This window comes from Protopterus annectens, chromosome 3.part0, assembly GCF_019279795.1.
Source record: "Protopterus annectens isolate FY-2018-M chromosome 3.part0, PAN1.0, whole genome shotgun sequence".
NCBI classification, from domain to species: domain Eukaryota; kingdom Metazoa; phylum Chordata; order Ceratodontiformes; family Protopteridae; genus Protopterus; species Protopterus annectens.
The window spans coordinates 313,695,761-313,714,719 of NC_056731.1; the positions used below are offsets into that span (position 1 = coordinate 313,695,761).

General features: G+C 44.2%; 1 protein-coding gene across 1 annotated transcript in view; it reads left to right on the top strand.

Annotated features, from left to right (window-relative positions):
• UBE3C (ubiquitin protein ligase E3C) overlaps positions 1-18,959 on the top strand; it is a 2,314,788-nt gene that overhangs the window by 1,594,684 nt on the left and 701,145 nt on the right. Inside the window, exon 19 of the mRNA XM_044064789.1 lies at positions 17,640-17,887. Coding sequence (XP_043920724.1) covers positions 17,640-17,887 — 248 coding nt within the window. The remainder of the gene's footprint in view (positions 1-17,639; positions 17,888-18,959) is intronic.

Genomic DNA, 18,959 nt, shown 5'->3' on the forward strand with positions numbered 1-18,959 from the left:
ACTTCCTCCTATTGAATCTCAGATTTCGGAGCCGGAGTTGTTGGCGCCGTCTGATGTCCCTAGGTCGGCTCCAATGGCCCATCCTGGCTTATCGGTGCCGGCTTCAGCTCCGACTCCGTCGGCTCCGTCCACGGGGTCCAGGACTCATGGTTCCTCAGTCGGACCCGAGGGGGAGGCCTTGGGTCATTTTTCAGCTCCTAGCCTCCCTATCGTTGCTTCGGCGCAGGGGAGCCTGACCCCTGCTTCGGCTTCGGACTTTGTCCCTTCTGCTCCTAGGTCTTCCACAGCTGGTCGATCTTTGGAGCCGCGGAGACCAGCTTTCGAGGCCATGCGAAGCGCACTGGCCAGGTCCTCAGCGACATCATTCGGCACTGACACTCTGTCCCCTCCAGCTCCGGTGCGGGTCTCTGATCGCCCTCTATCTTTTGACAGCAGAGACCCATGGCCTCAGGATATCCCCATGAGTGGTCCCCATATTTTTGAGGGTCCCTCAGTGTCTTTGCCTGAGGAGCCATCCAGAAAAAGAACATGCAAGAGGAAGCACATTGACTCCCAAAATGAGTCCCTCATGTCAGACACCGACCTCGAGGAATTGGAGGGGTCCCCCAAGTCATCCTCTGAGGATGTCTCTTTCTCTGACATCCTAGAAATTTTGAAGCAGAGGGGTGACTGGCCTTCCAAAGCTCCTTCCAAGGAGTCGGTGTTCCTGAAGGCCTTTGGGGCTCAGACCTCCGCCTCATGGGTGTCTCCACCCTTCAACGAGCTTTTGGATCTGGTTTGTCGGAGGGTGTGGGGAAACCCCTGACTCTGTGGAACCAGTCCCCAGGAGACCCAACAAATTCTTGTCCCCCCCTCTGACAAAGAGTTTCTATCCAAGGGAGTTCCTGTAGATGCCATGGTGGTGGCAGCGGCCACCAAGAAGGAACTGGCTGAGACTTTGTCTACTGTCCATATTCCTAACAAGGAGTCTAGAACCATGGACCGGTATGGGAAGCATATGTTTTCTTCAGCGGCCTTTACTCTGCGGTCACTGAATTACTTGTCTCATTTTACACAGCTCCAAAGAGATCTCCTGAAAGAGCTTGGAGATAGTCTACAGGGTAACATTTCTGATGCGGTGGCTCAGAAGATCAACGCTCAGATGTCTACCCTCAACTCTGTTGCTAATTCCTCCATGAGCCTGATCTTTTACGCAGCCAAAGGAGCGGGTAGGGCAGCAAGTTCGGGAGTTGCTCTCAGGAGACACTCCTGGATGCACTTCTGTAATTTCACGGAGGCCTTCAAGTCTATGTTCACCAGTGCCCCATTTGATGGTTCCTCCTTATTTGGAACCAAGGTGAAGGACACTCTCACTAAGTGCGAGCAAGAGGGAAAAACTCTGTCAGCTGTGGGAGTCTGTTTTTCCCTACCCTCTAGGTCTTATCCCAAGACCCAGAGAGGTGCAAAGATGTGGTTCAAAAAATCGCAGAGGTTTTTTTTCATGATGCACAAGGTGAGTCCCCCTCCAGAGGCAGGGGAGAGGGTGGTAATTCTGGTAGACGCCGCCCTAGGGGCATAGGAGGCCCATGTAACCAGGGAGACCGCGATTCCTTTCGTGGTTCACCCTACCAGCGCTCCTGATGGGAGGCCCGACTGTGCATTTCTGGAGCCAGTTGAGGGTTGCATTTCACTATACCCAGAGGCCTGGCAAAGTATCACTCAGGATCAATGGGTATTGAAAATAGTTTCCGGAGGATATCACATTCCCTTCTCTTCAGTTCTCCCTCCAATCAAAAAAAATCCTGGATGTTCCACCCAATCAAAAGTATTCCACAGCTTCAGAGGTTTTAAAGCTGCTAGAAAAACGAGCCATCCAGCATGTCCCCTCAGACCAGATCGGATTAGGGACTTACTCAAGATTCTTTTTGGTGCCGAATAGGACAGGGGACCTGAGACCCATTTTGGATTTCAGCAGATTGAACACCCATGTGAAGAAGTCCAAGTTCTGAATGGTCACGTTGCAATCTATTCTCCCATTGTTGGGAAAAGAAGTATGGATGTGCTCCATCGAACTCAACGATGCTTACTACCATATAAAAATGGACAGGGCATCCAGAAGTCATCTACGCTTCAGGCTGGGAGCCAGTCATTTTCAATTTCGCACCCTGCCCTTTGGTCTCACCACAGCCCCCAGGGTGTTCACCAACTGCATGGCAGTGGTAACGGCTCACTTGAGATGTCAGGGATTCCAAGTGTTTCCGTACCTGGATGACTGGCTCCTTTCTGCCACCACCAGGCATCTACTCCTACAAACCAGAGATGCCACAATCAAACTGTGTCAACAATTAGGCATCACTCTAAATTGGGAAAAGTCTGCCTTGTTGCCCTCGCAGCATGTCATCTTTATAGGCACCGAGTTAGCCACTGTGCTCATGAGGGCATTTTTACCACTAGAAAGGATTCAAAGTTTACAACAGCAGGTGTACGCGTTACTCCCTTTGAGAAGAGTGAAGGCAAGATTGATCCTCAAATTGTTGGGAACGATGGCTGCTACACTTATGCTGGTTCCTTTGGCGAGGCTACACATGAGGCTCCTTCAATGGCTACTCTTCGCCCAGTGGTCTCTGCAACATCTTCCGCTTTCTCATCTCATAATAATCACAAACAGGTGCAAGCAGGATTTGCACTGGTGGCTTCACACCAGCAACCTTGACGTGGGAAAACACTTTGATGTCCTTCATGGATGCATCTGCAGTCATAACAACTGGGTTGTCCTGTCGTCAGGCAGCCCTTCAGTCGGCCGGATTCCAAAGTCCGGGTCCGGCTTCGGCTGATGTCGCACTCCACCCGACGTCATCTCTGCTGGTCTTCGGGTATAAAAGCATCAGCCGACGCCATTTTCCCCAGTCTTTCTTGCCGCGTGGCGCCCGAAGCAGAAGCTGTTCGCAAGTGCCGGTCGGTCGGATCCAGAGATTACTTCTACCGAATACTACTTCGAAGACTTCAAAAGCTAAGTACCACGTTGGGGACTCTTTCTTGCCTCAGCCGATGTCAGAAAAAGTTAACAATTGTTTAACCTGTGGGAAACAAATACCTCATAAAGATTTCCACTCTTACTGTCTGCCTTGTTTAGGCCCAGCCCACGACGTAGCAGCCTGTTCGGCCTGTGCTTCTTTCAACCGGCGAACGCTTAGGCGTCGGGCGGAGTTTGCAGAACAGTTTTCGGTTCTGATTTTGCGTACATTATGCCGTCGGATCCTCCGACTACCCAATCTACCAAAAAACGCAAAGATAAAGACCGACACTCGTGGTCCGCGGTTTCGGCCGAAACCATGGTTAAGCAAACCGCGAGTGTATCGGTTTCTGCCGGAAACCGAGAAAACTGATCTAAGTACAGCTGAACCTATTCCTACAACTGAGGCCCCTGCTACAACTCTTGAATCGACCTCAGAAATTTTACCCACTACGGTGGTTGACTTATCAGACACCATCCCCTTGGATGTCTCTACCCCAGCACGTGGTGCTGCTAGGCCTCCAGCAGCCATGTCCATTAAGGCCTTCGCCAGGGCTAAAGCAGCCAAGACTACTAAAACAGTGCCTGTTAAACCCCACACATCCAGGCCCTCTTCTAGTTCCCAAATGCTTACTTTGGCAGAAGATTTAATTTCTTTAATCAGAGGATCTCAATCTCACCCAGATAGGGCCTCTCAGCCCCAGAGAAGAGACGTAGGGCAGAGCCCGCTGAGCCAGTGTCCTCTGATGAATCTGCTGATGAATCAGACATAACTGACCAGCCAGAGGCTCCCTTCTCCAATTTTGAAGATTCTGATGCTGAAGAATCCATTCCAGCTGCTTCCCCACCAGAAGAATTCTCCTTTGGGGAAACCTTGCATGCCATGCGAGAACAGTTCCAATGGCAGCAACAGGATTTGTCAGACTCCAGAAAAAGACTTAGGACCTTTCTGCACCTCCCACAGCACAGGCCCTTAGCTATACCTCCTGTTCTCTCTGTGGTGGATGATGCTTTCAATGATGTTTGCTCCGCTCCAGATTCTTTACCCCAGCCCCTGCCAAACCAGACAGATTTTACAGGGTGCCAGATACTCATCACCACCTTTACAAGGCCCCACTTGCAGACCCAGAAACTATATCCCAGGGTCCCAAGGCAGTAGCCGCGACCATAGCTAAAAACCCTACTCCTTCTGAAAGGGAAGCAAGGTCATTAGACAGATGGGTAAAAGGTCTACACTTCAGCTACTCTCTCAGCTAGAGCTTTAAACTGTCAGTTTCACATGATACAATACCAAGAGTTTATGCTTGATCAGTTAACTAAAAAACTAACCACTGATGAATCTCTTGATAAGAAATATGTATTAGAGATGGTAAATAACATACAACAGGTTAGCAACCATTCCTTAAAATGTGGCTATGATGCACTGGAGGCTTCATTTAGATCAGCCATGACAGGCACAGTGATAAGAAGGCATGCATGGCTAAAGGAACAAGCTTTACGGATCATGTTAAAGCTAAGCTGCTAGATGCTCCTATGGACAAGACAAGTTTGTTTGGTACACCTGCCCAGCAGGTTATGAAGAAAATGGAAGAAAAGGCAAAATCTGTTCAAACGGTTAAAGATTTCTTGCAGGTTCAACCCCAAGGTTTAGCAGGAACTGGCCTGCCAAAATTGGTCCTTTCCTGACTCCACAAAATTTCAAAGGGGCAGGAATAGACGTTCCAGAGGCAGAAACCAATCCAGAGGAGGTGCCTACAGAGGACGACAGTGGCAAGGTAACAACAGAGGCACAGACACAGCCACTGCCACTACATCAGCACAACCACAGTGACTTAACCTAAATCCGCCTACCAGGGAACAAATAGCAGCTCCTCTAGGCGGAAAGTTAACCTTATTTTCAAGGAACTGGCACTGCATAACAAAAGACAAGTGGATTTTACAAACCATAGATCAAGGTTACCGGTTTCACTTCCACACTTTGCCAGTCAAAGAGGAATGCCAAATCTACCTCCAAATCAAAAACAGAGGCTCTACGCCAGATAATGGAGTTAGCAAACATGAGAGCTGTGGAAAGAGTGCCAACAGCAGAGCAAGGAAAGGGGTTCTATTCCAGACTATTCCTAGTTCCAAGAAAGGAAAAAGTTGGAGACCAATTCTCGACCTGTCCACCTTAAATACATACATCATTGTCCCAAAATTCAAAATGCTGACACTACAGCAGCTTCTTCCCATGCTGGGCAAGGAGTCTTGGCTGGTAACTCTAGATCTCAAGGAGGCATACCTGCACGTCCCCATTCGACCAATCTGCAGAAGATACCTCAGATTTCTTGCAGGATCAGAGCACTATCAATTCTCAGCATTGCCCTTTGGCTTATCTACTGCCCAGAGTATTCACAAAATGCCTGGCATCAGTAATCGCCCATTGCAGACTACAGAATTCAAATTTACCCATACCTGGACGACTGCCTGCTACAAGGGGACAACAAAAGCAAGCTGACAACAGATTTACAAAGGGTCATTTACTTGCTACAAGCACTGGGATACACAGTCAATTTACAAAAGTCAAGGCTGATACCATCCCAAACAAGGACATTCTTGGGCTGAATTGGACACAGTAAAACAAATGGCATTCCTGACTACAGAAAAACAAAAGAACTTCCTCTTTACTTCTTGGCACTAACAAAACTGAACAAGTTAACAGCAAGAAAAGTACTGCAGGCCTTGGGCTTCATGGCATCATGCATAATCTTGGTTCCATTTGCCAGACTACATATGAGAAAACTACAGTGGTACCTAAAGAATTTATGGTCCCAACACAGTCACAGTCTAGAAACAGAAATCCCACTAATTCCATGCTTAAAACAGGAGTTCCTATGGTGGGCTCAGGCATGCCAGTCAAACCCAGGCCTACCCTTTCGCAGATGTCAAGCAAGCCAGACCATCACAACAGACGCTTCAGACCTAGGATGGGGGGTCCACATGCTGGACAAATGCGTGCAAGGATTGTGGACACAGGATCAACTTCACCTGCACATCAACCTAAAAGAAATGCTGGCAGTAAAACTGGCAATCCAAAAGTTCAAACCATTTCTCAAGGAGGGCCAGTTGATGATAAGGACAGACAACACCACAGTCATGTGGTACATCAACAAACAGGGAGGCACTCATTCATACCCCCTATGCAGAATGACCTTGGAACTGTGGACCCTGGCACTCAGCTACAACATCCAGTTACAGGCAATATTTGTACCGGGGAAAGACAGTACTCTAGCAGACATATTAAGCAGAACCACTTCGGATGCCCACGAATGGAAGCTGCACCCGGACATCTTCAAGACCATCTCAAAGAAATGGGGAATGCCACAGATAGACCTATTCGCATCACCTCTCAATCACCAGCTCAAAAAATTCTGCACAAGGGCATTACACCCACTAGCATGGAAAGTGGATTCGCTCTCCTTCAACTGGAAAGGCCTAACAGCATATGCATTCCCACCTCTTCCTTTGATACACAAGGTACTACTGAAAATCAAGGAAGAACGTCCAAGGATAATCCTGATAGCTCCGAACTGGCCAAGACAACACTGGTACCCACTACTGAGGAGCATGTCTCGGAACAATATGTGGCCAATACCCCTGATGCCTTTGATGTTAACTCAGAACAACTACAGCATCATACATCCAAACCTAAAAACGTTGCAACTAACTGCATGGAACATCACATAGCAGCAGCTAATCCAGAACTTTCCCAAAGAGTAAAAGACATTATTCTTGAAGCACGCAGACCTTCAACAAGAAGGAACTATGCTGGAAAATGGAAAAGGTTTGTCATCTGGAGTACAGAAAGAGGAAAAGATGTGTCAAACATAGATATGCCTAACATTCTGGAGTATCTGGCCGAACTTCTTCATTCAGGCCTGTCCTACTCCTCCATCAAGATACATGCATCAGCTATTTCAGCAGAATACAGCTTTGATCCACCTGTTTTTCGCACCCTTTGCTCAGGCAGTTCCTCAGAGGAATCAAGAATGTAAAACCTCCAAGGAAACCACCATTACCAGCTTGGGATTTGAACTTTGTGCTAGAAAAATTAACACTATCACCCTTTGAACCAGCAGCAACAGCAGACCTACAACACCTGTCATGGAAAACTGCTTTCCTACTGGCAATTACTTCAGCAAGGAGGGTTTCAGAACTACAGGCCTTAATGGCAGTGCAACCCTTCCTAATCTTCCACCAAGATAGAGTGTCCATGAGGACTAATCCTACATTTATGCCCAAGGTGGTATCCAGAGTGTCTTTAAACCAGGCAATCCACCTACCTACCTTCTTTCCCAACCCACAAAACAGAGGGGAAAGAATACTGCATACCTTGGATGTACATAGACAGCTACGCTACTACTTGGACAGAACAAAAATAGCAGAAAGACTGACCAACTTTTTGTAGCCTATGCAACAGGAAGGGAAGGAAAAGCTATTTCCAAACAGACAATCTCCAAATGGATAGGAAATTGCATACGATTCTGTTACTCCTTCCATGGAAAACCAATTCCACAGAACATAAGACCTCATTCTACAAGGGCAACAGCCACTACCACAGCCTTCTTACGAGGAGTGGCAACCAAAGACATTATTGAGGCGGCTACTTGGACCTCCGTGCATACATTTGCCAAGCATTATAATTTGCCTCTATATTCCAGATCCCGAGCAGGGTTTGCCACTGCTGTACTGCAAGGGATCCTAAACACACCATAATCTACTTTTATCCTCCTCCCTAGTTGGCTATGGTATTCTACCCAGTTGTTATGACTGCAGATCGTCCATGAAGGACATAGTACAGTTTTGTACCTACCATAAATGTAGATGTCCGAACTGGATAGCATCTGCAGTCAGGATTACCCTCCCTCCTTCCCTCTGTGGTACTCCTAGGGTGTTTACCCTCCTAATAGCTAGCTGTTGGGGGGGAGTCTTTTATGGTGTATTTGTTTGTATATATGTACATACATGCTTATTGTTGTGTTTACCTCTATCTATTTGGAAACATTGGCATCTATCCAAATTTTAGCCTGCAAGAGGGCTTCTGGCATCTGGGGCAAGAAACACTGAGGAAAATGGCGTCGGCTGATGCTTTTATACCCGAAGACCAGCAGAGATGACGTCGGGTGGAGTGCGACATCAGCCGAAGCCGGACCCGGACTTTGGAATCCGGCCGACTGAAGGGCTGCCTGATGACAGGACAACCCAGTTGTTATGACTGCAGATGCTATCCAGTTCGGACATCTACATTTATGGTAGGTACAAAACTGTACTTTCCATCCCCTCCGGTTGCCACAGTGACCACGGATGCCTCCCAGATTGGGGGGGGGGGTATTATCTAGGCAGGACAGTCCAAGGCATGTGGCAGGAACACGAGATGCATCTGCATATCAATCTCCTGGAGATGAGAGCAGTGCTACTAGCGTTGCAAGCACTTCAGAGCTTTCTTCCTCTCAGGACAATTGCGATCCACACAGACAATATGTCGGTGGTATGGTATCTAAACAAACAGGGTGGAACCAAGTTGTACCCCCTTTGCAGAGAGGCCATGCGAGTGTGGCAGTGGGCAGTGGGCAGTGGCTTCCCAATGTTTTCTTGTAGCAATGCACATTCCGGGGAAGTCCAATGTGATTGCCGACAGGTTGAGCAGAGCCATTCTGATGCCTCACGAGTGGTCCCTGAACAATCAGGTTACGGAGCAGATTTTTCACAGGTGGGGTCATCCTTGCTGCAACCTATTTGCCAGCCCCCTCAATACCAAATGCAGCAGCTACTTCACCCTTATCCCCCCTCAGGGGGAGTCACCCAGGGATGCTCTAGTTCACGATTGGCCCTCAGGTCTACTGTATGCCTTCCCTCCTGTTTCTCTGCTGACAAAGGTTATTCAGAAAGCGCAATTTTTGGGAAGCAAAATTATTCTGATTGCTCCACACTGGCCTCATCAATTTTGGTTCCCCTTTCTCCATCCTTACCTAGTGGATGCCCCCTAGATTCTGGACCCTCAACCAGATCTGCTGACTCATATGTCAGGGCAGCTCCATCCCTCTCTTCAGACCATCCGGTTGACAGCCTGGCTCCTCCACTTCCATCATTAGTCAGGCATCATCATTTTTCGCCGGAAGTGGTTTATATTGTGTCTTCCTCCCATAAGCCTTCCACCAGAAAAATCTATTCCAGCAAATGGAAGAGATTTTCCATATGGGCGCATGCAAGACAAATTGATCCTTATACAGCTCCAATTTCATCAGTCCTGGAGTTCCTCTCCATGCTTTTCAACCAAGGATCAGCGGCCGCAACTACTAAGGTCAATTTGGTGGCTATTTCCACTTTTCACATCGCTGATGAGCCTAGTCTCATGGCACATAGACTTTGTAAGGCATTCCTGAAGGGCACTATGTTGCTTCGTCCTCCAGTTCTTGAACCAGTTATGCCTTGGGACTTAAATTTTGTTCTACAATGTCTCACTTCACCCCCCTTTGAGCCTGCAGCCACTTGTGATTTAAAATATTTGACTTGGAAGACAATCTTTTTAGTAGCTATCACTTCAGCCAGATGTGTCTCGGAGCTTCAAGCCTTATCAGTTAGACCACCTTACCTGATTTTTCTTAAGGACAGGGTTTCTCTCAGACCAAACCCTTCCTTTCTACTGAAAGTAGCTTCCGTTGGTAATCTAAACCAATCCATTGAACTACCTGTATTCTTTCCAGAGTTCTCGAACAAGGCAGAATTTAGATTTCATCAGCTGGATGTGCACACACAATTACAATTCTATTTACATAGAATGAAGGATCTCAGAAAATCGGATCAGTTGTTTGTCTCATTTTCAGAAAACAGGATTGGGTCTCCTGTTTCCAAAGTCAGTCACCTTGTCTAGATGGATTTCCAGTTGTATTTCATTCATTTATGCTTCAGGTGGCAGGGATTTACCATTTCTAGTGAAGGCTCATTCTACCCGATCTGTGCCTACATCTACAGCCTTTCAGGCCAGGTTGTCTGTGGATGATATTTGTGCTGCAGCTACATGGGCATCTCCTCACACCTTTGTTACTCACTACAAGTTAGATTCGGTGTCCAGAGGCAGGTCTTCCTTTGGTTCCACAGTGCTCAGGAGTATTTTCCACTGAGCCTCCCAGGATTCAGGTGCTGGGGACGCTGTCCCACGGGTAAGAATGTAGGCGAGATTGGGCTACATAACATCAAGACGTTATGTACTCACCGTAACGTTCGATGTATGTAGTCCATCTCGCCTCACCTTCTTACTTACCCCCCTCCTTCCCCCATCCTGGAGGACCTAGGGGTTAGGTATTGGTTTCAAATTCCTTTCTGGTTGGTATGTTCTTCCTTCTCGATATGTTGTTGTGTGTGGAGAAATGAATGATTAGCTCGCAGCAAACAAGATCTGGGGAAAGGGAGCAGTGCAGCATGAGATACCTTCTTAGTCCAGCCAATTGAAAGACTTTGAGCTAGAGTATGGCCGAGTCGGAGCTGAGGTTCGGCTCAGAACCCACGGGTAATAATGTGAGGCAAGATGGACTGCATACATTGAACGTTATCGTGAGTACATAACTTCTTGTTTTTAAAAAATAGGGTAAGGAGATGCAGAGAGAATTTGTGATTTCCTGGTATACCAGAGAAACTGAAAGGAATAGACTGCATTAATTTTATGACTGTACATGTGGTCAGCTGGACTAGTGTTTTCTATTTGAGAGAGCACAATGTGCATATACCAAATCTGGCCACAAGAAACCAGCTGAGCCAAGTGTTTGTAAAGATGCAATCATGCCAGCAGAAAGAGATGCTCCTGACATAACTGTGGTAGAAGGAAAAGTATTTAAAATTTGGGAACACAGTACTGTTTGTGGAAATGGTAATTCACTGTATACCAAGCAAAAGTTTATCCTGGCTGTCATGGGATGTCGATAGGCAGCTGTAAAATTCAAGTTGCTCTCTCCAGCGTAATATATTTTTTTCTTGGAGGATGAAAGGCATATTTGGATGCAGAATGGACCAAGGAGGCAGCATAAAATTAGTCAAAAAGGAATGAGCTAGCTAAAAGGGACTCTGCTTCTTAATCTTCTCACAGTAACAAGTCCCACTGAGAGGCTTTACCAGTAAAATGCATCCATTGTTCCAGAAGAAAATGCTTGAATAATAGAGAAAAGCCCAGAAGCTGACTAGAAGAATCAGAAGTACCTTGGGCTTGAACCAGTGGCCAGTGTTCAGAGGTTGAGATAAACAGAAAAAAGAACAGCATGACATTAGTGAATAAACAAAATAATCTTAAAGCATCAGTCCTATTAGATGTAGTTTGTACAAATGAACGGTGGTTCTGCAGTAAACAGTCACTCAGAAAGACTAGAGGTTTGTTGACTGTGTTAAACTGATGGGAGAAATGTAAAGGATAATTTCCATTTTATGTCACTAATGTTTAGAAAGACACCCAGGGAACTGTAATTCCAAGTAAAAGTTTTTCTTCTTAATACATGAATAAAAATTATGCAAATTGTATGTTATATTGCAATGCATTTCTGTATGGTTTTCTGTCAAATGTATTTTAAAAGAAAGACTGGAAAGAAGAAAGTTGAAATTAATATAATGTTGAAATCTTGATCTTTTGGTGATAAATGTGCTATACATTATGTATATTTAAAAGATAATTCCTCCTGTTTATAGAGAGGCATATGTCTAGACTATTGTCCTTAGTTTCAGTTATAGGCAAGAGATTTTAAAGTAAATAGGCTTAAAAACTGAGAGAAAATTATGCTGTGTGTGAAAAAAGTAGTACATTCCTGCATTTGCAAAGTTTCTAGATTTTTTTTTCTGTTAGCTCCCACTTTTATTGGGAGATAAGGAGCCTGCAGGTACAAGCAATTAATCATGAGGGGTCTAATCAATATGCTCTGAGTGTGTAATTACCTTTTAAATAGATATTTGCAAGTAGTTTACTGAAAAAAATACGTTTGAACCTGTGGGAAATGAATAGTTATACATGTATTTTTCTTCCCCGGCAGTCTTAAATCTTTCATTCCATTAAATATAACACTGAACAAATTTATTTAAGGACAGCAGGTGCAGTTTTTCTTCATAGTCTGTTAGGTTGTTATTGGGTATGCAGTCCAGGAGACCGCTGAGAAACCTAGCCCAGTTTCCCAACTGCCACAAAGCAGTGTGTTGCCAAGTGACTTGCTGAAAGCCACAGAGTAGGCAAATGAAGGCTGACAGAATCAAGCTCTGTACCACAGGAAGCAGTTTATTAACAGCAGATTTGGTGTTAACCCTGTGTGCAAACTCCCTGTCTAACGGCTAAAATCTAATGTTTACTGAAAGCCTGTAAGTTGTTTCTCTTCTAGAAGGAGACAAAAGATAAGAACAGATTGCAGTCTTTGTTAGTGGGAATACAGGGTGTGACTTACTACTGCTACTACTGAGAACACCCATTTGTTTAAAAGGTAGGCCCAGTGGACTTACAGTCCTTCTTCAAGGGTGATCCAGGAGCAATTTCTGGTTAAGCAACTTGCTCAAGGTCACATATAGGCAAATGAATACTGAGGGAATCAACCTTGCGCCCAACTGCAAGACAACTTGCTCTTTGCATGGTTAATTTTAACATTAGAATAGGTAATGCCTGTGGGTGCAGGAGCATATTTGGGGCATCTACTCTTATTTGTAGGGTAAACTTTCTTTTTAGAAAGTGCATCTAAATCTGTACGTTTGGAGATTTTGAAAATGTATTTTTTTTTTAGTTTTAATACTGAAACCAAAGTGTGAGAAAGGTGACCTTAGTTCAAACAGAGATGAGAAGCAGCAGCTATATACCATATCAACCTGCCAAACATTAAGTCTATGCATGTATGCTGCAAGTTGGAATGCTATATTCAAATGAGCAGTCTTTCACAATATGTTAGCATGATAGATCTTTAATCAGAAAGGCTGCTTTCTCAGCATTAACATGAAATGTAAATAGCCTTACAAGTGAGGACAAAAAACAAAGTGGATTACACTATGTTAAGAAGTACAGGATGCATATAGCAATGTTACAAATGATGCATGTGGATAGAAATGAGCATATGACTTTCACAAAAAAGAATGTCAGGGAAGAAATTCAGCAGAGTATCAAGGACAAAGAAAAGGGCAAGTATTAATATGGATTGCATGAGGAACTCCACTAGTGATAAAAGAGGAAAAGTAGATACAGTAATGGCAGATTTCTGGTAAAAAAGTTGTTATTGGCAGGGGAGGTGGATTATGTTGGCATGTATTTATACTGCACTTAAAACTATTGTAGGTCTTAAGATAATTTTGGGAGAAACAATCAGCTCTCATCAAGGAATATTTATATTGATGGGGAAATGTATTTCTTGATTTGCAATAGGGAAGATTATTCAAGGGGGACCTAGAAGGGAAAGTACAACAAAAGAGGGTAGATTCCTGAAAAAGTATATTAAAATTTTATATATTAAAATATTTGGTGTTTTAGATGTGAATTCAGTACGCATTTCTGGTAGACTGCGTGGCTCTGCCCAGCTGTTACAGAACATTAGCTATGGTTCTCACCTTCACAGGTGTTGCAGCATGTAACACAGTGATGCTAGTGGCAGTAGGATTTCAGAATATTCAGAGAATGCATCATCTTTTAACAGTTTTTTTGATACCACATTGCAGAATTAGTGTATGCTGCTGTTCTATGTTTAACTGTGGCAGCTTATTCTGTTTATAAACAAAGTTGGTGAAGACTGGATGTCCTTCTATATCATAGTTACAGTATTTGTGTCCTAAGGGATCTCCTGCCACGGATAGCCCAACTGGCCAGTGTACTAAAGTCTTTAATACTTATAGGCACTGTATATCACACACATGCTCCTCGTGCAAGGTGTAAGACATAAAGGTGATGTACAAATGCACATACACACAACTTCTTTGCTGTCAGTCTGAACACCCTTCAGCTGTGCTGATTACCAAGCTCCAGGGTAAGGGTAAAGCCTTGCAGAAGTTGACACACATTTTTGTTTCTTCTATTCCCCAATTTTCAGAGGATTTATCCCTCCAAATCAGCTTTTGTTCACCCTCCACCTAAAGGGGAAAAAATGGTTCTAGACAAGTTCCTCCTGCTAAGTCTACTCAGACTCCTACCTCCCAGAAACCTGGTTTTCAGGACAAGCCAGATTCCACTTGACAGTTTGTTTCCCCTTTTCCTTGGCTAGATTCCCTTATCCCTCCATCTTTCCCTTTCTCTTCCATACTGGATAAGGATCACAACAGATCCTTGTTTCTGTCCATTATCTGCCTCCCCTCCTCAACCTCCTCAGGAACAAGTTCCTCTTTTCCAGAGGTGGCCAATTGTCTTTTGGTTCAGGACACTATTCAAGCTGTGCCTCCTGTCTGGGTAAGGAAGGGTTTTTATTCCAAAATGTTTTTGGTTCCCCTAAAGGAGGACATTTGGTGACCAATTCTGGATCGTTCCTGGCTCAACATCTTTCTCAAAATTCCTTCTTTTTGGGTGTTGTCTCTTCAGACTTTATTTCCCTTTTTCTACCTCAGACCTTTTTAGTGTCTCTGAATTTTACGGATGCCTATCTTCATATCACCATCTCTCCCTACTTCATGAAATTTTTACATTTCTCTGTTTATTTCCTTGAATTTTCATTTCTTTGCTTTGCTGTTTGACCTGTCTGCTGTCCCAAGGATATTCACCATGCTTTGCTCCTATCAAAATGGCCTTTTGCAGCTTGCAAGGAGCTCAGATCTTTCCTGATCTAGACAATTTGCTAATTCATGTTTCTTCCCCTGAAACTCTGCTTCAAGATATCTAATTTACTGTTTCCCTGTTACAGAGTCTGAGGTTCACCATAATCTTCCAGAAATCAGCTCTGACACCTTCTCAGGATCATATTTACTTCATTTACAGGCTTCAGACCATCTTCATGCTGGCATCTCTGCGTGTCCCCAAGGCTCTGTCTCTCACTGCCTTTTTCAAGTCTCTTCTTTCCCTGGCTTCAGTCATGGCCAGGGAATTTCTCAGTAGTGTTGGGTTTATGGCTTCTACCATTTCCAGGCTCCACATGAGAAAGGTTCAGTTGTACCTCAAGTCAGTCTGGCTCCAACATTGCCACCCCCTTGACTTCTCAATACGTTTCCTTCTCTCTCTCAAGCTCGAGCTTCAGTGGTGGATTAATTAACCCTCTCTCAACCCGGGGCTTCCTTTCCAAGCCCCAATCCCAATCCAAGAGCTCCTTACAGATACCTTAGACAGGGGAAGGGGTGCCTCCTTCAGCCATCTTAAGATTCAGGGTCTCTGGCTTTTTCATCAGAGGTCGGACCTCATCATTGTAAAGGAGATGAGGGCCTTGCTTCTGGCTCTTCAGTCTTTTCATTCCTTCTTTCATCCTGGGCCCCTCAAGATTTTTACAGACAATACCACAGTGATGGGGTATGCAAGCAGTCATGGGGTTATGAGGTTCTGTCTTCTTTGCAGACTGGCTCTTCAGTTCTAGGATTTAGCATCAAGTGACTCTTCAGGCAGTTTAGGTTCCCTTGGAGCATAATCTAGTGGCAGACTCTTTGGGTAGGTCCAGCACACAAGGTCATGAATGGATCCTTCATGGAGTTGTGTTCCTGGACATTATCCATTGGCGGGGTATTCCTCAGGTAGATTTTTTTGTCTCCACTCTGAACAGACCACTTCCTCTATTCTGTTCCTGACTCCCAAGTCCTCTGGCTTGGAAAGTGGATGCCCTGTCTTTCCTTTGGAAGGGAATGCTTCTGTATGCCTTCCCTCCCCTTCCTCTCTTACATTGAGTCTTTCACAGGATCAGGCAGGACTCTCTCTAAATATTGCTAGTGACTCCCTTTTGGGCCAGATTGCATTGGTTCCTCCTCCTTTCTTACTTAGTCAGGGGGGCATCACCAAAAGTTAACTCACTGGGTAGATGATCTCATCCAAAACAAGGAGTCTCTTATCCATCTTCACTTGTCCACTCTTCAACTAACACTGGGTGTTAGGGTTTTGATCCCTTTCAGACACCTGTTTTCTGGGGATGTGCTTCGGGGTTTGCAAGAGGCCAGGAAATTACTATCAGGAAATCATATCTGTCCAAATGGAGAAGATGTTCTGTCTGGTGCTTCTCTCGCCATCAGGATCCCCTGTCTGTAGAGGTTCCTATGGTTCTGTCTTATTTGTGTGATCTGTGCTACATGCTGGGTTAACATATTCTTCAGTTAAAGCTCACCTGTCTGCAGTTTCTAGTTGTCTGCCCTTATGTCCTCCTTTGGCCTCTAGATTTGAGGTCAGTCAGTTTCTTAAAGGTGTGCTTGATATCAGGCCTCCCAGGAACCCTATTCTCCCTTCTTGGGACCTCAGTTTTGTTATTGAAAAATTGACTCAGGCTCCTTTTGTGCCTACTTCTTCAACTTCTTTACATTATACTTGGAAGACTGTACTCCTTTTGGCTCTCAGTTCAGCCAAGAGAATCTCTGAACTTCATGCTCTTATGGCCATTCTTTCCTCCTTTTCCAAAGATTCAGGGCGTATCTTCATTCTTATCCTTTGTTTATGTCCAGGTCGTTAATGACATTTCCCTTAATCAGTATATTCATTTTCCCTCTTTTTTTCTCTTCTCAGCAATCTGCCAATGAGAAGGTTCTGCACACCTTGGATTTGCATAGACAGCTCAGATATTATTTGGACAAAACTTAAGTTATTCACATATCTAAGCAGCTTTTTGTTTCCTTTCATCCCAGGCCTTTGAGTTTGGTTATTTCTAAACAAACCAGCTCTTCCTGGATTTTCTAAGGCCATTTCCTTTTGTTATTCTTTTCATGGAAAATGTCTTTCTTCATAAGTAAAGGCTCATTCTATTGCCTCCTGTGGTGCTTTTTTCAAGGGGCTGGATGCCAACTCCATCCTTGAGGCTGCTACTTGGTCATTTGTTCATACTTTCACTAAGCTTTACAAGTTAGATGTTATTTCCAGGGTCAGGGCTGTCCTTCATGGGTTTGTAGAGGACTGTTCTGTGCCATCCTCCTTCCAGACCTCCTCTTGAGCTTTTGTACTTTCCTGTTTGTAAAGAATACTAAACACAGTGATGTAGAAGGACATAGTACAGTTGTGTAAAGTATTTGCTTTCTCCTTCCTGCCCCGTTCTGCTGTAGCCTTGCTCGTTCTTAACCTCCTGGACAAGGTGCTCTTCTCCTTTTTCTCCTAATGGGTGCACATGTTTTTCCTTATCCCTAGGGACATTTTGTTCCTCCTGGGGCTTTTTCTAGTTTTGATTGTGTGCGTCCGTACATCACCTTTATGCCTTACATCTTGCGCAGGGAAGCATACATGTGATGTATAAGTACTAAAGACTTTGATATACTGGGCAGGTGTTGGGCTATCCTTGTCAGGAAATCCCATAAGTTATGAGTACTGCAACAGTGAAGAGAAGGACATCCACTGTTATAAGATTTTACACAACTGTACTTTCTTTAGAGTATTTGTTTGTGTGGGAACCACTGAGATGTTATGTTTGTGGTTCAGGCAGGCTAAAAGAACAAATTTCTGAAATTTAGATATGTATTCTTTCATTCTCTTAGCTGTAATGTTTAACTAAAATTTATACTTTACTTGTAGAGCCTGATTTAAAGAAACGGATCCGTGTTCATTTACTCAATGCACATGGCTTGGATGAGGCAGGTATTGATGGAGGTGGAATATTCAGAGAGTTTCTGAATGAACTGCTGAAATCGGGATTTAATCCAAATCAAGGATTTTTCCAAACAACAAATGAAGGTCTTCTGTACCCAAATCCTGCTGCCAGTATGTTAATTGGAGAGTCTTTTCCTAGACATTACTACTTTCTAGGGAGAATGTTGGGAAAGGTAAGAAGAATGCAATGGTTTGCTACTATTTTAAGAATTATGAAGAACTATATTGTGCAACTGTAAAATGTTTTAACTAGATACAGGTCTTGTTTTGTGTACTTTTTACTAGCAACATTTTGAGTTTTTATCAAGTATTACTTTATAGCTTTACTAGTGTATAATGTGTGTTACTTTTTTTAAGTAGAAATTCAGTTTGTAATGTTTTGCTTCTTGTAGGTGTGGTCTTTTCCCTTTAAATACAATTTCCATTGTACTCTTTAGTTTGTTGCTTGAGTGGTCTTTTACCACATGCATCGGACATCTAGCTGTTTGGTGGCATATCGTCTTCTAATACAGGTGTTTGCGAAAAGACTTTGATGTTAGAGGATCAGAGTTATATCTTTGAGATGGTATGTATATGTAGTGGTGCAGCAGGAACCAGACAGTATCACATGTGAGTGTTCCACCCATGTGGAAATTGAACAGTGAATACCACTGCTTGGAATATGATGCCTCGCAATGAGGGTACTCCTGTTGCATCAGGGTAACGTGTGTACAAGTAAATGTAAGGAAAGTGTTGCACTTGAATCATCAGCTTGTGATATGTGTCAGGAGCTGTTGCTGCTTCATCACTTATTAATTCCCTGATGCTTCAACTGGACAAAGCAAGCTGGTCATATGAAAGCTCAGTGAAACTCTCAAAAAGAAAGTGCTTTTTGCAGGCGACAAGCCCCCTTTACCCCCTCTTCTGTGTGGGGAGATGGCACCACCCTGATTTACTTATACTAACTCCACAAGTGCACAACCACAGATAAAAAAGAATCCACAAAGAAGAATTACTGTCATCACACTAACGAAAACAGCACTAGAAGATATTTCATATGGAGATCAGTTATAAGGAAGCTTAACAAAAGGAATTTGACCCCCTCAAGTTTCTACCTCCTGTACTTTTATGTTCACTGAAGTGTAGACTAATGAAGCCAGGGAGGCCCAAATTTTGGCAGGGGGCAAAAACCTGGTGATATTTGTTGTGTACCTTTCTAACAGGAAAGTGGAGGGATTTGTACTAGCTGAGACAAAATATTGCAAA